Raw genomic sequence first — 15,821 nt, 5'->3', positions numbered from 1 at the left:
CAGGATCAGATGCCACTATTTATATTTGTACTGCACTGCAGGCATACTGAAATGGCTTTGCTATGACATCAAGAAAACAGCAGCCTTACTGTTTATCATTAACAAGTATCAACTCTACCAGAATTGAAGCTAACAGAATTAAGAGATGTTTTGGTTCAGTGAACAAAACTTCTCTCCCTGTCTCCCAGGGACAGTTTTGATTTTTTTTAAACTTATGCTTCAAAACCACCCTGATGAGCCAAAACAAACACTTAAATACCTGCCACAGCTAGGTCTGGCTCCTTCTCTACTGATAATTCCACAAGACACCACATATTGCATCATGACATGCTGTTCTGTATGCAACACAATAAAGCAGTGTGTCATCGTAGCTTGTTTTAGACACATTTGGAAGTTAGTCTTGCCACCATAATATTGTACTGACCCGTCAACATGCTGATAAGTGGAAGGCTGTGCTCCTCAGGGCTTCCCCAGTATCCAGCTTCCCCTAGCATGTTCCTTTCTAGTACCTGGTGGTACAGTTCTTCAACCCATGCCTGGGAAAATACCATCAATACTCCACTGGACTGGACCTGCTTCATGAACTCCTTCTGCAGAGAACCATAAAAGCCAAATGTAAGACAACAGTGTAAGCCCTACAGCATCAGCCCCCAGATCTACTTCTGAGTAAGGGATTGCAGAAAGAATTAAGTTATGAAAAGAATTAATGGAGGATTGCACTCTTAGAATTGTTAAGATTGGAAAATATCTTTAAGGTCATCAAGTCCAACTGTCAGCATAGCACCATCACCACATTCACCATTAAACCATGTCCTGAAGTGCCATACCCACATGTTTTTGAATGGTTCCATGGGCAGTCTGTTCTTCTTCCTTACAACCCCTTCCATGAAAAAAAATTTCCTGGTATCTAATCTAAACCTCCCCTGGCATAACTTGGGATCATTTCCTCTACTCCTGTCACTTGCTACCTGGGAGAAGAGTTCTACCCTCACCTCACTACACCCTCCTTCAGGGAGTTGTAGACAATGAGAAAGTCTCCCCAGAGCCTCCTTTCCTCCAGGCTAAACAAAGACAGCTCCCTCAGCCACTCCTCATAGGACTTGGTCTCTAGACCTTAGACCAGCTTTGTTGCTCTTCTCTGGACTCTGTCCAGGACCTCAATGTCCTTCTTGTACTGGGAGTCCAAGACCAAACACAGGATTTGAGGTGCAGCCTCACCAGTGGGACAATCCTTGCCTGGTCTTGCTGGCCACACTTTTCCTGATACAGGCCCAGGATGCCATTGGCCTTCTTGGCCACCTGAGCCCACACTGGCTCATGTTCAGTTGGCTCATAAACACTCCCAGTTCTTTTTCCCCCAGGCAGCTTTCCAGCCACTCTGCCCCAGCCTGTAGTGCCACACTGGGTTCTTGTGACCCACGGGCACGATCTGACACTTTACCTCATTGAACCTCATACAAGTGGCCAAGCCCCATCAGCCCAGCCTGTCCGGATCCTTCTGTGTCTGTCTCTGCAGTGGAGAATGACATGAACATGAGCAGCTCTCCCCTCTCCTACTGCAGTTAATGTACAATGCAAATCAGAATGACAGTTCTTGCACAGTGACAATGAGACATGCTGATCTCTCGCTACTTCCATGAGGTAGGAGTGGGATCTCAAATCCAATTAGAAGTTGTGGCACCTAACATAGCCTGTCCAACAACTGGGCTTTTCTGCATTGAACAGTCATCACAGATTAACTGGTCTCCAATTATTTGTCAGAATGATCTCTAAGAATACTTTGGTCGTGCTCAGGCCTGTTGTGCACATTGAATCCTCTAGAGAATGTCATGAGTCACAGATCTGCACTTGATCTGCTGCAGACCACACCAGAACTAAGGATGATGTTAAACTCCATTTGTTTTTGAGATTATATAGATTATAAATTCCCTTACACTGGAAGTTCAGTAATAATTATATATTTTGACACCTTTTCTTATTTTTTCCATATATCACAATTTTCTTTTTTTTTCAGAAAACTCTGAAAAAATGTCTCTTGGGCAACTAAGTTAAACAACATGGATGCATGTTTTCAAAACGATTTTTAAAAAGCCCAAGAAGTGGAGGAATTCCAGGTGTAACAAAAATTATAATTTCACACTACTAAGACCTACTTATTTTTCACTTTAACTTCTCATGTCTTCATCTACAGAAATTCAAATCAAATATTAGGCAAAAAAAAAAAAAAACAGTTGCAAGATGAAGATATGTTCATGCACATTGTCAAGAGACAGTACTTGCAATACCACATGATGCTAATCTATTCTGAAAATAGCTTAACCATCAAAATGACTGCGACCTTAATGACAATCAGTAAGCAGCATTCCTTCCCACCAAATCACAGAGTAATTTAGATGCACAACACTTATCATGCAAGATTCATAAGCAGCTTGGAGAATGCTTCATTTGCAATTACTATTACTCCACTTAGCAAGCAGCCTAAAGGCTTTATGTGTGGGCTGGTTTATGTGAAAGGAAGCAAAATAAATTTTCATTTTTTAAAAACAATGATCCCATATTCCCCAACTCACCAGCAACACGGGGGCTTGGGCAGGCTTCTTCCTGTAGTAATCTGAGTTTGCCAATTTTAGGTTGAGCAGCAAAGTGTAATGTGATACCACGTAGAGACTGTCTGCATTCATCAGAGTCTGGAAGTTGAAATTTAGGTTTCCCTCAAATCCTGGTGAGTGCATCATACCTAACAAAAACACCATGTGAGCTCTCATATTTTACACAGATTTTTCCTGGAAAAAAATATCAGAAACTATCCCTAACATTTTGGCAGCAACAGATTGCTAGAATAGTTAATGAATCATCAGTAGAAATTGCTCTACTAAACATACTAGAGTAGGGAATAGAAAAATAAATAGTTCATCTAGAATGCAAGACAAACTGAACACTCCAGTCACAGTCCAGCAAAACAATGTTTTTGAAATTTGTGCTAAATTTGAAATAAGCAAGGAGCACCAGCATTTATTGGGATGACTATCATGTATAAAGCAAAGGGCAGGATACATCTGCAATGCTAACTGGAAAAGTGAGGTGGAAAGGAGCAGACCCAAAGCCTGTGTACTTAAATGAAAATACACTGCACCAAATGGTGCTAATGAGATTAACAGCCCTTTTAACCCCCCAGTAAACTTGTTCTGGCAAAGTCATTTGCTGGATGGGGACTGGAGTGCTCCACACCTTACAAGATCAGTCCGTAATCATCATTCTCTCCATGGCCTAGAGATATGTGGACAAATATCTAGGGCCAAGCCAGCTGGAACTAGTTACAACTCCAAGCCCTATTTATTTCATACAAGGCCTACTTTCTAAATGGCTGAGCACTTGCACTTCCGTCAGACCCAGAAACCACCAGAAAGGACTCACTAGTCCTGAAAACAATATTTTTATGAAGCCTACAACCATGCTCAATGGCACAATCCCTTCTTCCCATGGATGTCAAATAGCTGACCTACTGGTAGAAAAATATCAATCAAGTATGAGCAATACCTAATTGAATCCCCATGATCTGTAGTCTGAACCATGAAAAAACCAGAAATACCAGATCCACCCACATAACTCACAATATTTCATGGTTTTCACATCAACTGTGAAATCCATTCATATAATGTCAATTAGGGAAGATTAAGAAGTCAGCTTTACCCTAAAGGAATGCTCGAAATGGAACAAAAACCAGCTTCCAAGGTTAGTTACATGATGAAGCAAAGCTGTGTCATTTGTTAACGGCTGCAGTGGTTTACTGTGAATATATTCCTCCCACCATAAAGCTCATACCTCTTCTTAGACAAAATACAACAAACCATTAACAGTAAAAAAAAAAAATCCACACACAGAAAAGAAGCAAATGTTTTTCTTGCCTCGTGAGGGTTTGAAAGCTCTGTGCTGCTGCCTTCTCGGACTTTCCACTGTCGTCACTTTGGGGGCGTGGATAAGGTGAGTAACTGTTTGAGGGTGGATTTAGAAAGAGAGTAACTGTTCCAGGGTGGGTCTAAAAAATGAGTATCTGTTCAAGGGAACAACCTTTGTGGAAGAAGGGTGATAGGGCTGGCCACGAACCACATCCACACAGGCTGGCATTGCTTGGGGTAGATTTCTCATGGTGATGTCAACAGAATGTCAGCTTTACCTACTACCAAAACTGCAACCATGTGCTTGAAAGTACCCTGTGAGTAGTTGTAGTGATTTCTTCATCACTGAAAACAAAGATGCATCTTAACACTCTGTCGGATGGAGGATCATGATATTGATGTAGATATCTCCCTCTGGCTTTTTGTCTTATCTCTCTTAAATATGTACCTCAGGGACTAGAATCTGCTAGAGTAACAAAAACCTCAAGGCAGAGGCATATGTAAAAGTAAAAAAAAAAAAAAACCCAAAAAAACCCCCAACAACAAAATATCCCAACCAAACAAAAAAGCCCACTTTATTTTGCATCAAAATGTTTAAAAAAATGTGCAACCTCCTATACAAGATAACAATTAAAAAGGAAGGTTTAGAAGTGCACAGAAAAGTCGATACTCTGTTGAGGGCATGTATTTGAGCACTAAAAAGTGTTGGGGAAAAATATGTTCCTTAACTTCCTCTAAAAAACGGGAAAACAACTGCATTTGTGAGATGCTGAGATCACAGAAACAGAAGATTATACCTACCAACATAAAAACCTTCTCTCTAAAAAGTATGGAATCAAAACTCTAGATGGGCTAACTTACTCCTAACTTTAGAGTTAACCAACTTAATTGCAAATTTTAATTTCACTACAACTCTGTTTAGCTGACTACACCTTTTTCATTCTTATCTCAGCAGTGCCTTAAATTCCTACCTCCATTCATTGCCTTTCAATCCTATGAAAACATCCTAATTTTGAAATGCTATCTATATAAGGACCTGGCTTGAAGGAAAGAATACTGAATTGTATTATTCTTCCAAAGTGTAAGAAAAATCAAGAAATGAAACAAAGCAGTTAAATAAGGTCTCCCAGAAACACAAAAATACTGCTTCTGTACTGACTGGTCTCAGAACTGCATCTTTTCTCAACTTGAATCTTAACCAACTCTCAAATTTCTCCACGCATTCTTCAAGAATTATACATGAATAAATGTTGTATATACAATGAATGGGATCAATCCCTCTAGCTTCATCATCTAATCAGTGCCTTGACCAGCTGGTGCTAATGAAGGACTCCTAAAGTAAGGACCTACACATTGTTTAGAGAGGCAGATCAAACTGGTGTCTCAGAAGCTCTCCAGGGGACTTCTCACCCCATGACATTTGTTTCAAATTTCCTAAGTCTCTCTCTCTCTAAAGGTTTTCAAACTCATGGCTCTCTCATCTACACAGGAGCACAAGTTCTCACCTCAGGAGGACTGATGGACATTTGCTTAAGATCTGAGGTACAAGTTAAGGGACTGTTTCAGCTGGAATGAGTCTCATTCCAGGTGTCCAACTGAAACAGGAATTACCCAGATCTTATTAAAGCATAAAAGTACAACCCTGCAACAGCCACGACTTCATGAAAACTCCATGATAGCTCTTCCAGGCTGTCTTAATACAGTGACTGGTTACTCCATTCTTCCACGATTCCTTACTGAATGGTGTCTTTTACAAGTACTCCACAAAATCCATCTGGAAACGTGGTGTACATTTTTAAAATACAGATTTAGCCACAAGGGTGGCTTTCTTAGAAAAGTGAATGGTCTCTCTCAACAATCTAAGTCCAAGACTAAGTATCTTTTTTAAGATATACAAATCACAAACAATGGATTTAATGCAAAAATTCAGTTATATTCTTCCACTTTTCTCACTGCATTACTCATACTGAATGCCAAGAAAAGCTATGTTTAGCCTTAAAATCTAGAATTCTCCTAGGTCCACATGTTCTAAAGCTTTAAAAGCACTCTATAAAGACTTTACAGACAAAAGGGAAAAGAAGTGGCATACTCATTCATGCACAAGGAAACAGGTGCACAAAGATTTGAACTAGAGGTCTAGCACTGGTCTTTCATCATAACCTCAAGATTACCCTTTTCCAGGAAAAAAGAAATACTTGTGACAGAAAGGGTGCTCTTGAGCCCCTCAATTAGGAAAGTAGTGCACATTAGTGCCTCTTTCCTTTCTGTGATATAAAATAGCCAACGTTTCTTAAGAATACCATTTACAATCTTCCTGAGTTAAGGTTTATTTGGGTAGCATTTAAACAGGATATTAAGAATATCATCTTATTCACCCAGCTTCATATCTAAATTATGTTGTATGATGATGGGAAGAGTCCCCCCTTCTGACTCTGCATGATTTTAATGTGTGTGAGAGAGCATAAATGAATGAAGCAATGATTAGGAGATGAGCAATAGGAAAGGCAAATGCAGTAAAGTAAGTTAAATAAACAGACACATATTTTAGCAAACATTTTCATTTTGGCCACTGTCAGGAAAGCGAAACCCTTCTAAAAATATATATTTACACACATTTAAAATATGCTATCAACCGGACAAACTAGCCTTTGCATGACTTTTTTTGTTTGTTTGACAGGTCGAGATCCCAAATGTTCTAATCATTAAAGAACTGAAGATAGGCAGATCTTAATTTTTGTCTTGGTCTGGGCTTTGAGCTTTGCACTTCCTGTCATATTAGACAGCAGCATTATGAAAAACAAAAGAATGAAGACAAACTCCCCTCCTTCCCTATCCTTTCTAGAGCTTACTGTTGCAGAATTGTTACCACCCTCTTTGTGAGGCTGGCATTACTAATAATAACAGTGCAGTGATGTACTAAGCTACTTATATCTCATTGCAAACAGGCGATGGGACTTCCCACCTTCTCATTCTAAGGTGCAACCCCAACCTCTCTTTAGTGACACCATGTGCAAAGCTTCTCAACAGAGCTTCACAAACCTGCAAAGAGGTATCTTGCTACAACAAACTCCATTTCTTTATTGATTCAGGACATAATCCAGAGCCTGTTAAGTGTCAATGGATGTACCTCCCTTTGGATCACTGCCTGCATACTCAATTTGCTTTGCCTTAAATGAAGTATGTTCCTGTGGAGGAATGTATGGTGTAAAGGCCAAACCTCCTCATTCTGGGTATGTTCTCTGAAGATGAAATCCTACAAGGGAATCTGTGTACAGTGCAGTCAGAGTGTGTATGCTGGTTAGACAGTAAATATTTGCTTGCAAACCTGAGCAGAATGTTGAAGAGAAACTCTGCAGTGCTCCATCCACTTCTTCTATGCTGGGAAGAGCTATAAGCCTAGGAAGAAGTGCTTCAAGTGACTGGATGAAGAGCCGTGCACTGTGCTGGTCTGCTTCTTGGCTCTTCAGCAACTTCAGAGAGAGAGCAGCAGTGCGTAAGGACCTGTGACCCGGGCAATCCCGCGGGGTCTGCTCCTCATCAGCCAGGGAACAATTGTCAGAGCCTATGTCTGAGACATCAGACCTGCCCGAATCCTTTTCTGCTGCCATGGAATACTGATCACACGAATCAAACTCAGTCCTAGAAAGGTCCTGGTCATCTACACTGAAGTTACTTTCACTGTATCTGGATCCATAGGACCGGGTCTTGCAATCAACTGATAAAAAGTTAGTTATATCTGGATAGACTATGGTGTGGCTTCTTTGAACAACATCTGGCTGGTCAATGGTTTCTGACTCTGGTTCTCTATAATGAATTTCTTTGCTTTCATGTCCAGCTGGAGATGGCAGGGAGTTTTTTTGATTTTCTGGATTATCCTCTGGAGTTGTTTGTCCCATATCCCCTTCCAAAGTAGTCTGACCAGTGTCTGTGGTAACGCTAATGCTGATATCAGGACTCTTCTCATTTCCTGATTCCCAGGCAGGGTTTTCTGAGGACAGGATGCGTCTCTGCCACCTGAAGTCAGCATCATTGATCTCCATAGAGTCCCTGCTTGTCTCAGTCCCATCCTTCAATTCTTCCAAGCGCTGGAGCAGCAGCTGGATCTGCTCTTCACTAAGACCCCTCCCTTGGCTCAGCTCATCTAACGCTCCAAGCAGGGCAAAGACGCAGGACACTGAAGCATAGCACGCTTCAATACCGCCTTTGATGCATGCTTCTGTCATCCCATCCATGATACTACAATCAACACAGAGTTTATTTAAGTGATGTATGCAGCAACATGTATGGTGAGCATGTCACTGTCATTCAACACCATCTGTCCATAATCAGGAAAAAAAGAAGTGAACTTATCCTTTAAGACTATTCCTGAGAAAGACAATTAGTGTAAGAACAAACTATTAAGTCTCTCATGCAAACATGGTCGTTCTGTAAAGGGAGTGCCAACAAGGGAAAGTTACCATGTACTCATACCACCATGCACAGCATATTCTCTCTTACAGACAAGCACTTAACTAAAAAAATCTCAACACCCAGCTGAACTAAATTTAAAGGCCATATGTATCCTGAAAATGATCTTATCTACAAGATATGATCTTTATAAGAACTGAGAACCCTTCTTGCTCAATGTGACAATGTTTAAATTTTCTATGACCTCCTCTGACTTCATCTTGAAAATACACCTCTAAAGAAACACACATTTATTTTACTGCAAGTTTAAGGACACATACTCAAAAACTTTCAGCTGTAAACCAACATATTTGGGAATTTTGGCAAACTCAACAAGATAGCTATCTATGTCTTTACAAACAGGCCCAGACTGATGACAAACCAAGCAAGAGCTTTTACACCTTTTCCATTCTCACAGCTTACTTAACCAGGCAGATACCCCAGCTCATACTGGGTATGCTCCTGAACTGCTTAAATGCTCTGTGTGCACAGGTTTAAGACAGAAGAGGCTAAAGGAGGAAACAAAGCGTACAGCTTGAGAAGATCCAGATGGGACTTTCTTTTAGAAATAGACCTCTTCTTGGATTCTGACTCAGAAGAGCAGGGCCCTGCCAAATCACAAAGCTGCCGAGGACTGCCAAGTATCTGAAAGGAAAAGAAACGAAAGTAAGAAGAAGATTATCTAAGCATTATTTAAATAAAATAAATAGGTCATAATTCTATCAAGTCCAAGGTAGCACTACTGTAATTTCTCACAGCAAATGAAAATGGCACAGTGATGGTCTACTTATTAAAGCTACCTTTCCTCTTTTTAGACACAGAAAAGCAAGTAAAGGAGAATATTCAGCAAGAATCACATTTAGAATGTTCTCCAGTGCTTTACATTTTTAGCTGATTTTTTCACCTGATACTGCACAGAAGACAATTTTTATGCCAACATAAGTATTTTTTTATTATAGTTTATACCAAAGGAAACCTCTCTCCTCAGCCACCTTGTTACACAATTATGGAGTCATGGAAAGATAGGCAAAGTGATTCCTTCAGACTCAACCTTCTAGGTGGCACCTTGTTAATGCCCACCAGGAAATACAAACAAGCATGTAATAATAGGCCCAAAGAAGCAACAGGTATGTCCTGCACAAAACAACATTAGACTAAGCTTTTCCTAACACTTCAGTTATCATCTTGCTATTGTTTAAAATTAGAGAAAGACAGTGACAGGATGACTTCCAGTTTAGACAGGAACCAAGTGGGTGGCTGTGTGGTGTTAAGAGAGATTTTTCAGAAATAGAACAGCCTAGGTATGCACAAGCTAGATGAAAAATTCTCTAGGAGATAGCACTGTTCCTACAAATTACATAAATTTCCTTGTTTTCCACAACATGAGAAGAAAGGTACCCATGTAGAATAGAAAAGTCCATAATTTCAGCTAGTGCTGAAACAAGTCTTCCAGTGTTCCACTTCTAGTGCTTTCAGAGATGCTGGGCAAGAGGCCAGAATGGATTGGTCTTGAAATGGCTTCTTAAGCCACTGGCAGCTTTCTTGTATCTATTCAAAAGAGCTCCAAGAAACTGGATTTCAAAAACTGGGCATGTAATCAAAGCATATATTCACCTTCATGCCTGGAAAACAGACTGTGAGGATGTGTCTGGGGAAAGATGCCAAAGAAGTTGCAAACTGGATCGTTATGCTCTATCTCACCCAAAAGAGCAATTGTGACTCAGTGATAGAAACTGCTCCATGCAGCACCACAGCACGAGCACTGACAGAGTGCCACAGTAGCTTGTATTATGGAGACAAATACAGCTATTACAACTGCATCAAACTATCTGTCAGAGTGGTGCTGAAGCACAGAAAGGACAAGTTCAACATCCCTAGGTGGGAAGGTTTGAAATACATTGGTGTGCATGTATCAACAAAACTTCCTGTTAAATAAACACTTTGTTTTACGTGCCTGGATTTGCACATGTGATTGTCCTACCTCTTTCATAATTTTGATGGCTTCTACTCGATGTTGAGGCGGTGGGTAAAGCAACATCCGATGATACAGAGACTGTAGCACAGGCTTCATGGATTCCACTGACCCCATCAGTCGAACCAGTTCTGCTGCAATATAATATATGGTCCGTGCAACAGGCCCACTAAGGGCAGGGGCTGTGGAAGAACAACCTGAACCCCGGCCATGATCAGAGATCCCTGAGGAAGGTGAATCAGCCTCAAGGCAGATGCTGCTGTGGGCAGAGGTGATAGTTTTATCATGGATTGGATTTCCCAGGATTACTATTAGGGCTGGACACAGTTGCTTCCTGAGAAAGAGAAAAGCAGCAGATGGTAACTGGAAAAAAATACTCTTACTAGAACAGATTGAAAATAGCCCATGGTTAAATGAGATAGACACTCTTGTTTTAATGATCAGTCAAACAGCAGTGGTTAGATAGAAAAACAAATTATGCCAGGCTTTTTTCATCTCTCAATCATCAGCGTGCTAGTCCATATGGAAGGATCTCTGTGTGCTGTAGAAACATAGTAGTGATTTTGCAAGTTCCTGTTGCTGCACAGTGCTGTCCCTTTCCAGGATAGCATGCCTGCCTCTTTCACCAGCTGCAGCCCATCACAAAATAGAAATTCTGGACTTCAACTGCTTAGTGTCTCTTTTTCAATTCACCTTGGGAGCTTTAAAAAAAACCTGACTAAACAAGAACTAATCAATGTTAACTAGAAGGCTGAATGTTCCATCGCTGAACTGCACATGCATTATTTTAGTAAGCACCCTTAGTTGTGAGCATCTGTTTGGCTGTCTTTTGGGAACACAATGAAAGCCCTGAACAATAACTTACAGTGTGCACTATACTACACATATGCCACTATACAGTAAATACCCATCCCTCCTTCAACTGTCTCACACTCATGTTAAGTGATTCAACACCAGCAGATCACTCCTCTGTGGAACCAAAGCCAGCTCAGCACTTTGCTCCATTAACTGCTATTTCAGCTTTGCACTCACACACTTGACATTTTACTTCAGTCTGCAAGACCTTAAATTAAGAAGTCAAGTGCTGCATGAGAATGAGTCCCAAATCTGGTTTTCACCCATGTCTTATTAGAGGTTCAAGCAAGTACCTAGAGCAAGCACCCAATTTCAAGCAACAATTCATAAAATACATCCTCATAGGTAACTACATTTTATTTTCTCAAGGTTTTATACAGTCTAGAATTTTCATTGCTCCTCTTAAGAAGATATCTGAAACAGCTCAGCTTCCCAAGCCATGGAAAGAAAACCAGATTTTAATAGGACATCAGATAATTACTTTGAATCTGCTTATTCCATTTATTTCTCCAATCAAGTACATTTCAAAACATAACAATTTACTGCTTAAGAAATATGCCTGTCTCAAAGCAGGAATAATCACAGGTTGCAACAACAATATATTCCCCACACATCTTAGTCCTGTCAAAGTATTTCTGTATCAAACTATGGAGAACACTGTCAGCACACAGAGCTAAATTTTCTCTCTCTCCTCCCTTCTTTATCTTCTTTGGGAACTGATTACAAAGTGCCTGTCAGAGTGAAAGCTGTGTGCATGCAGGCAACAGCTCCTTAAAGAATAAGGACAGCTACCAGTTTGCATCACAACCTCACCAGACAAGTAATGTATTAGTGCATACAAAATGTTCAAAATGATGTTTGCAGTTTAAACTGTTTCGTATCTACCTATGTTTTAAGGTTTTTTCCCCCCACTAAAGCAGGTAGCTGAAATATGCATGTTCATTCCTTGGCAGCAGTGCAGGTTAAGAAGTCACACCCCTGATGGCTTGCCCTCATGGTACACAGGTACAGATACAAACACCTGTAGATTTGCAGCATAAACTGGATCACCAAAAGGATGTAAATTGAAAATAAAACAGGAAATGTTTTCTTTTAACTGAGAAAATTTCAGTGACCTTGCTCACAGGATGGCCCCACAGTCTGTCACATGAGCAGAAAAAATGGGCTGGGTGAAATTCAAAGGCAGAAACTTCTGAAGTGAATCTACCATGAGAGAGAGAGTTCTGCTCTCATGTTAGACCTCCAAGAGGCCTCAGCACTGGGTCCTTGTGCCACACTGCCAAGTGTTACCAGTCTGAACACCTCCCAGTTTGGCAGCCACTGATGTTCCTGGGACAGCAGGGGAGTTATGGGCGCCTCTACATGTTCCATCTTTAGAATTGGGCCCAAGTCAATCACTTCAGTTTCAAAAATTACAGGGTAAAAACACAAAAACCACATTTGTCATTAACAGTCACATATATCATTCCTTAATACAATTACCTGACAAGGTCAAAAGATGGGCACAGACTGCAAGGAACTGCATATTAGTTACATTCTTGCTTTATTAATATGACTCAATTATCCACAGGCTATAAAAACCCCACTACTTCAATCACAAGGAAAGCAGGATTATTTCAGGTGCTTTGATGTGATGGTATCAATTTAGGTGTAGATACGAACACCAAAGATATCAAGCCTTCCTGGTAAAGTGTATTAAAAAGGAGAAATTCTTGATGAAATAGAAGCAACATTAAGACTATTCGGCCTCAAACTTTATACAACAATGCAGGTCATAATAAGCATTTCTGGTCACCAGCACACGTTTGACATTAATTTTGCTTATCTTCCTGTATTATTGTATCAGAACATTAAGAATCTCAACAGTACCCTCCTACAACAAGCCTCTGCTTGCATCTCTGTGTTCAATGCCACACACAAATCCAAACTATTGCAGAAAGCATAAGAGGTTTCCTGTTCTGGCTAAATCCATTAGACCTCATTACAGTGATAATTCACTACCAGGATTTAATGTGGTAGCTGAGCAGGCAGTCCTAACCAATTTTATATGAGGCACAGAAAGAACTGATAGTAGGTTAACAGCAAGCTCTGCTCACACCTGGAGACTTTTTACAGGTTTTTTTGCAAGGCTGGGGGGAACGGGTCCTTTTACATTTACAAACTGAGTATTTGCATTAGTCTTCAGATGTACTCACCATATTAGATCAGTGAATCCTTTGTGCTGGTGCATGCTGGGGGAGGAGCTGTTCAGCATGGAGAGGATACACTCCAAGTAAAGAAGCTGAAGTTGACGATTGTCACTGGCAAAGAAAAGATGCCATTCACATCATATTAAAACAGACTACTGAATTTTCTAAAATAACCACATTAGTTCACTTGAAAATGATGCCATAATCTACAGCAGTGATTTATTTTGCTTCTTTCTGTCAATTTACAATGGTGTGATCACCTGCATCATCCCACTTATTTTGCACTGATTGCATGCAGTGATCTACTGCATTAAAAAAAAAGGTGAAAAAATAGGAAGAATAAAACCCAAATAACTACTCAAATTCAATCTAAAATCTTGAGAAGGAACCTTAAACAGAGGAAAAGGAGAAAATAGAACATTTTGGACTATTGGATAGTTTCTTCAGGCAATCTGAAGCATGTTTAGGCTATTCTCTTCTGGTTATTTTTTTTTTCTTGATGACAGCCACAACGGTCAAAAGTTACTATCTCCAAGCAGAAAGTCACACAGTAACATGGCTACCTTTCAGGGCCTTACGAGTAACTCTGTCAGAACCATAAACTCAAAGAAAGCTTCATGAGAAGGAATATTAAAGAACCTGTGGACATCTGGAACTGATACACTTGTAACATGCACCGTGCCTGCCCCTACTCTTAACATCAACTGTGGGATCCAGAAGACAAGCAAGGCTGAGGTCCGCCTTACGGAAGGAGCACTCCATGGCAAGTGTACCCACAATATGGTTTTTGCTCCTAAGAAAACCAGGATTTAATAACTCTCTTTTGGTCAGAGATGAGAGCTGGAGGAATGCACTTTCTGATATATGACTGTAGGTCAAGGAAGCTGTAAAGAATGGATTTATCTGAATCGAAATTAAGGAGTGAGAAATATCTGTTTTTCTGTCACTGCCTGAGTTCCTTTTGTTCACATACGTGAATTTGTATCCAAGTACAACAATACCTGTTTCACATGCCATAGAGAAAACCCTGAATCCTGAGGCTCAAAGCTGGATTTTTAACTCTGTGGTATGGAGGGTTGAAAACTGCTGGCTTCTTATATATTTTAAAGGTGATAGATTTTTCCTCACAACAGTCCACACCTATCTGGAAAGATACATGCATTCCAGGTACAGATGCCTTCTTTCCCAACAGCTTTTCTTACAATGTGTCTTAATGCAGATGATCATCCCCTTAGAGTTGACACTTGCATAGGAATGCACAGGGCATCCCTGCATTCTTGATTTGATTTTCCCAGATGCTGACACTGATGAAATAATGCTAAGTAATGCATTCCTCTGTAATCCTGCTGCTATTAGAGAGACTCATGGGAAGAAAGTCTGCAAAAGAGCTGCACATAGATGTCTGTGCTATCTTTGCCTCTGGTAGTTTCTGAAAATTGCACAGCATATAAAACACTTCCTGTCCATAACAACCACATTTTAGAAGTTAAGATTATAAATTTTCAAGTAGGTAGAGTGTATGATATTCCTAAATTGGAGGAATTCTTTGATAGCACAAATTACTGCAATTGGATAAAGCCTGTCTAAGAAGGACTGATTTATTAATTCTGAATATAGTATCTGCTAGGTCTCTCCATGGCTCTTGTAATTGTTATTCTCTCTATGATGGTTCTTCCAGCCAGAAAAGAAAACTTAGATTATTAGTTTTTTGTATTAGTATTTTGCTGCTGTATGGAAGTTACCTACAGATTAGATTTACTGGAAGCTCTGTAAAGCTGAACAAAGAAGGCTGCACAAAGAAGGCAAATTAGCTCCTAATTTCAAGCAAGGATTAAATTATGCATCATGAACAATACTTTCTCTAGCAAACACCTCATTTAAGCACAGCTTTGCTCCATAATTCCAGAACTTCAACAGCACAATCACATGCATCAGTGAAACTCTCAACCTCCAGGTAATAAATTAAAATTATAAACTTAAATAACTCACTTTATGACAGCCTGGAGCTTCTCACAGAGTACAGTGAGGACAGATACAACATCATCACAAAGAGACTCAGTTGAAGTACCTCCAAAAAGGACAAATATCAGAGGCATTACATATGAACAGCTGGATAACAACATCAATTAACTGCATGGGTTTTCAGAGCTGGTCAGAGCTTCTAAACAAGAAGCAGGGCTACCAAAATTCATAGATAAGATGCAGTAGGAAAAGTGCTAGATAGGAAAGTGATTGCCACAACATGCAAAAGCAGCAGTATGAAACCCGGAGAGAGCACTAATTGCTTACATGCATTTACAGAAGGTTAGCTGAAATCAAATTCAGATAATAAAATAAGTATATAATTAAATAATAAAAAAGACTGGTCCCAGTTTTCTACATGGCAGCCAATTTCTGTATCTCTCCCTGCAGTTTCTCTCCCTTACACATTTTCTGATGTCTGACCAACTTCTGATCTTATCA

At 40.0% G+C, this 15,821-nt stretch overlaps 1 protein-coding gene across 3 annotated transcripts in view; it reads right to left on the bottom strand.

Annotated features, from left to right (window-relative positions):
- The window catches only part of ARFGEF3 (ARFGEF family member 3), a 99,189-nt gene that overhangs the window by 45,687 nt on the left and 37,681 nt on the right, over positions 1-15,821 (bottom strand). For 2 of the 3 annotated variants that reach the window (XM_071433826.1, XM_071433818.1), the window contains exons 8-15: positions 15,348-15,426; positions 13,365-13,469; positions 10,324-10,648; positions 8,875-8,987; positions 7,222-8,132; positions 3,906-3,989; positions 2,571-2,737; positions 425-590 (exon numbers count right to left, since the gene is read on the bottom strand). In XM_071433826.1, the coding sequence (XP_071289927.1) occupies positions 425-590; positions 2,571-2,737; positions 3,906-3,989; positions 7,222-8,132; positions 8,875-8,987; positions 10,324-10,648; positions 13,365-13,469; positions 15,348-15,426 (1,950 nt within the window). The remainder of the gene's footprint in view (positions 1-424; positions 591-2,570; positions 2,738-3,905; positions 3,990-7,221; positions 8,133-8,874; positions 8,988-10,323; positions 10,649-13,364; positions 13,470-15,347; positions 15,427-15,821) is intronic. The other variant, XM_071433833.1, reaches the window with a different exon arrangement.

Source organism: Agelaius tricolor, unplaced genomic scaffold, assembly GCF_023055355.1.
Source record: "Agelaius tricolor isolate 1412-34295 unplaced genomic scaffold, bAgeTri1.0.p SCAF_1, whole genome shotgun sequence".
Lineage (NCBI taxonomy): Eukaryota > Metazoa > Chordata > Aves > Passeriformes > Icteridae > Agelaius > Agelaius tricolor.
This window is presented reverse-complemented; position numbering and strand designations above follow the sequence as displayed.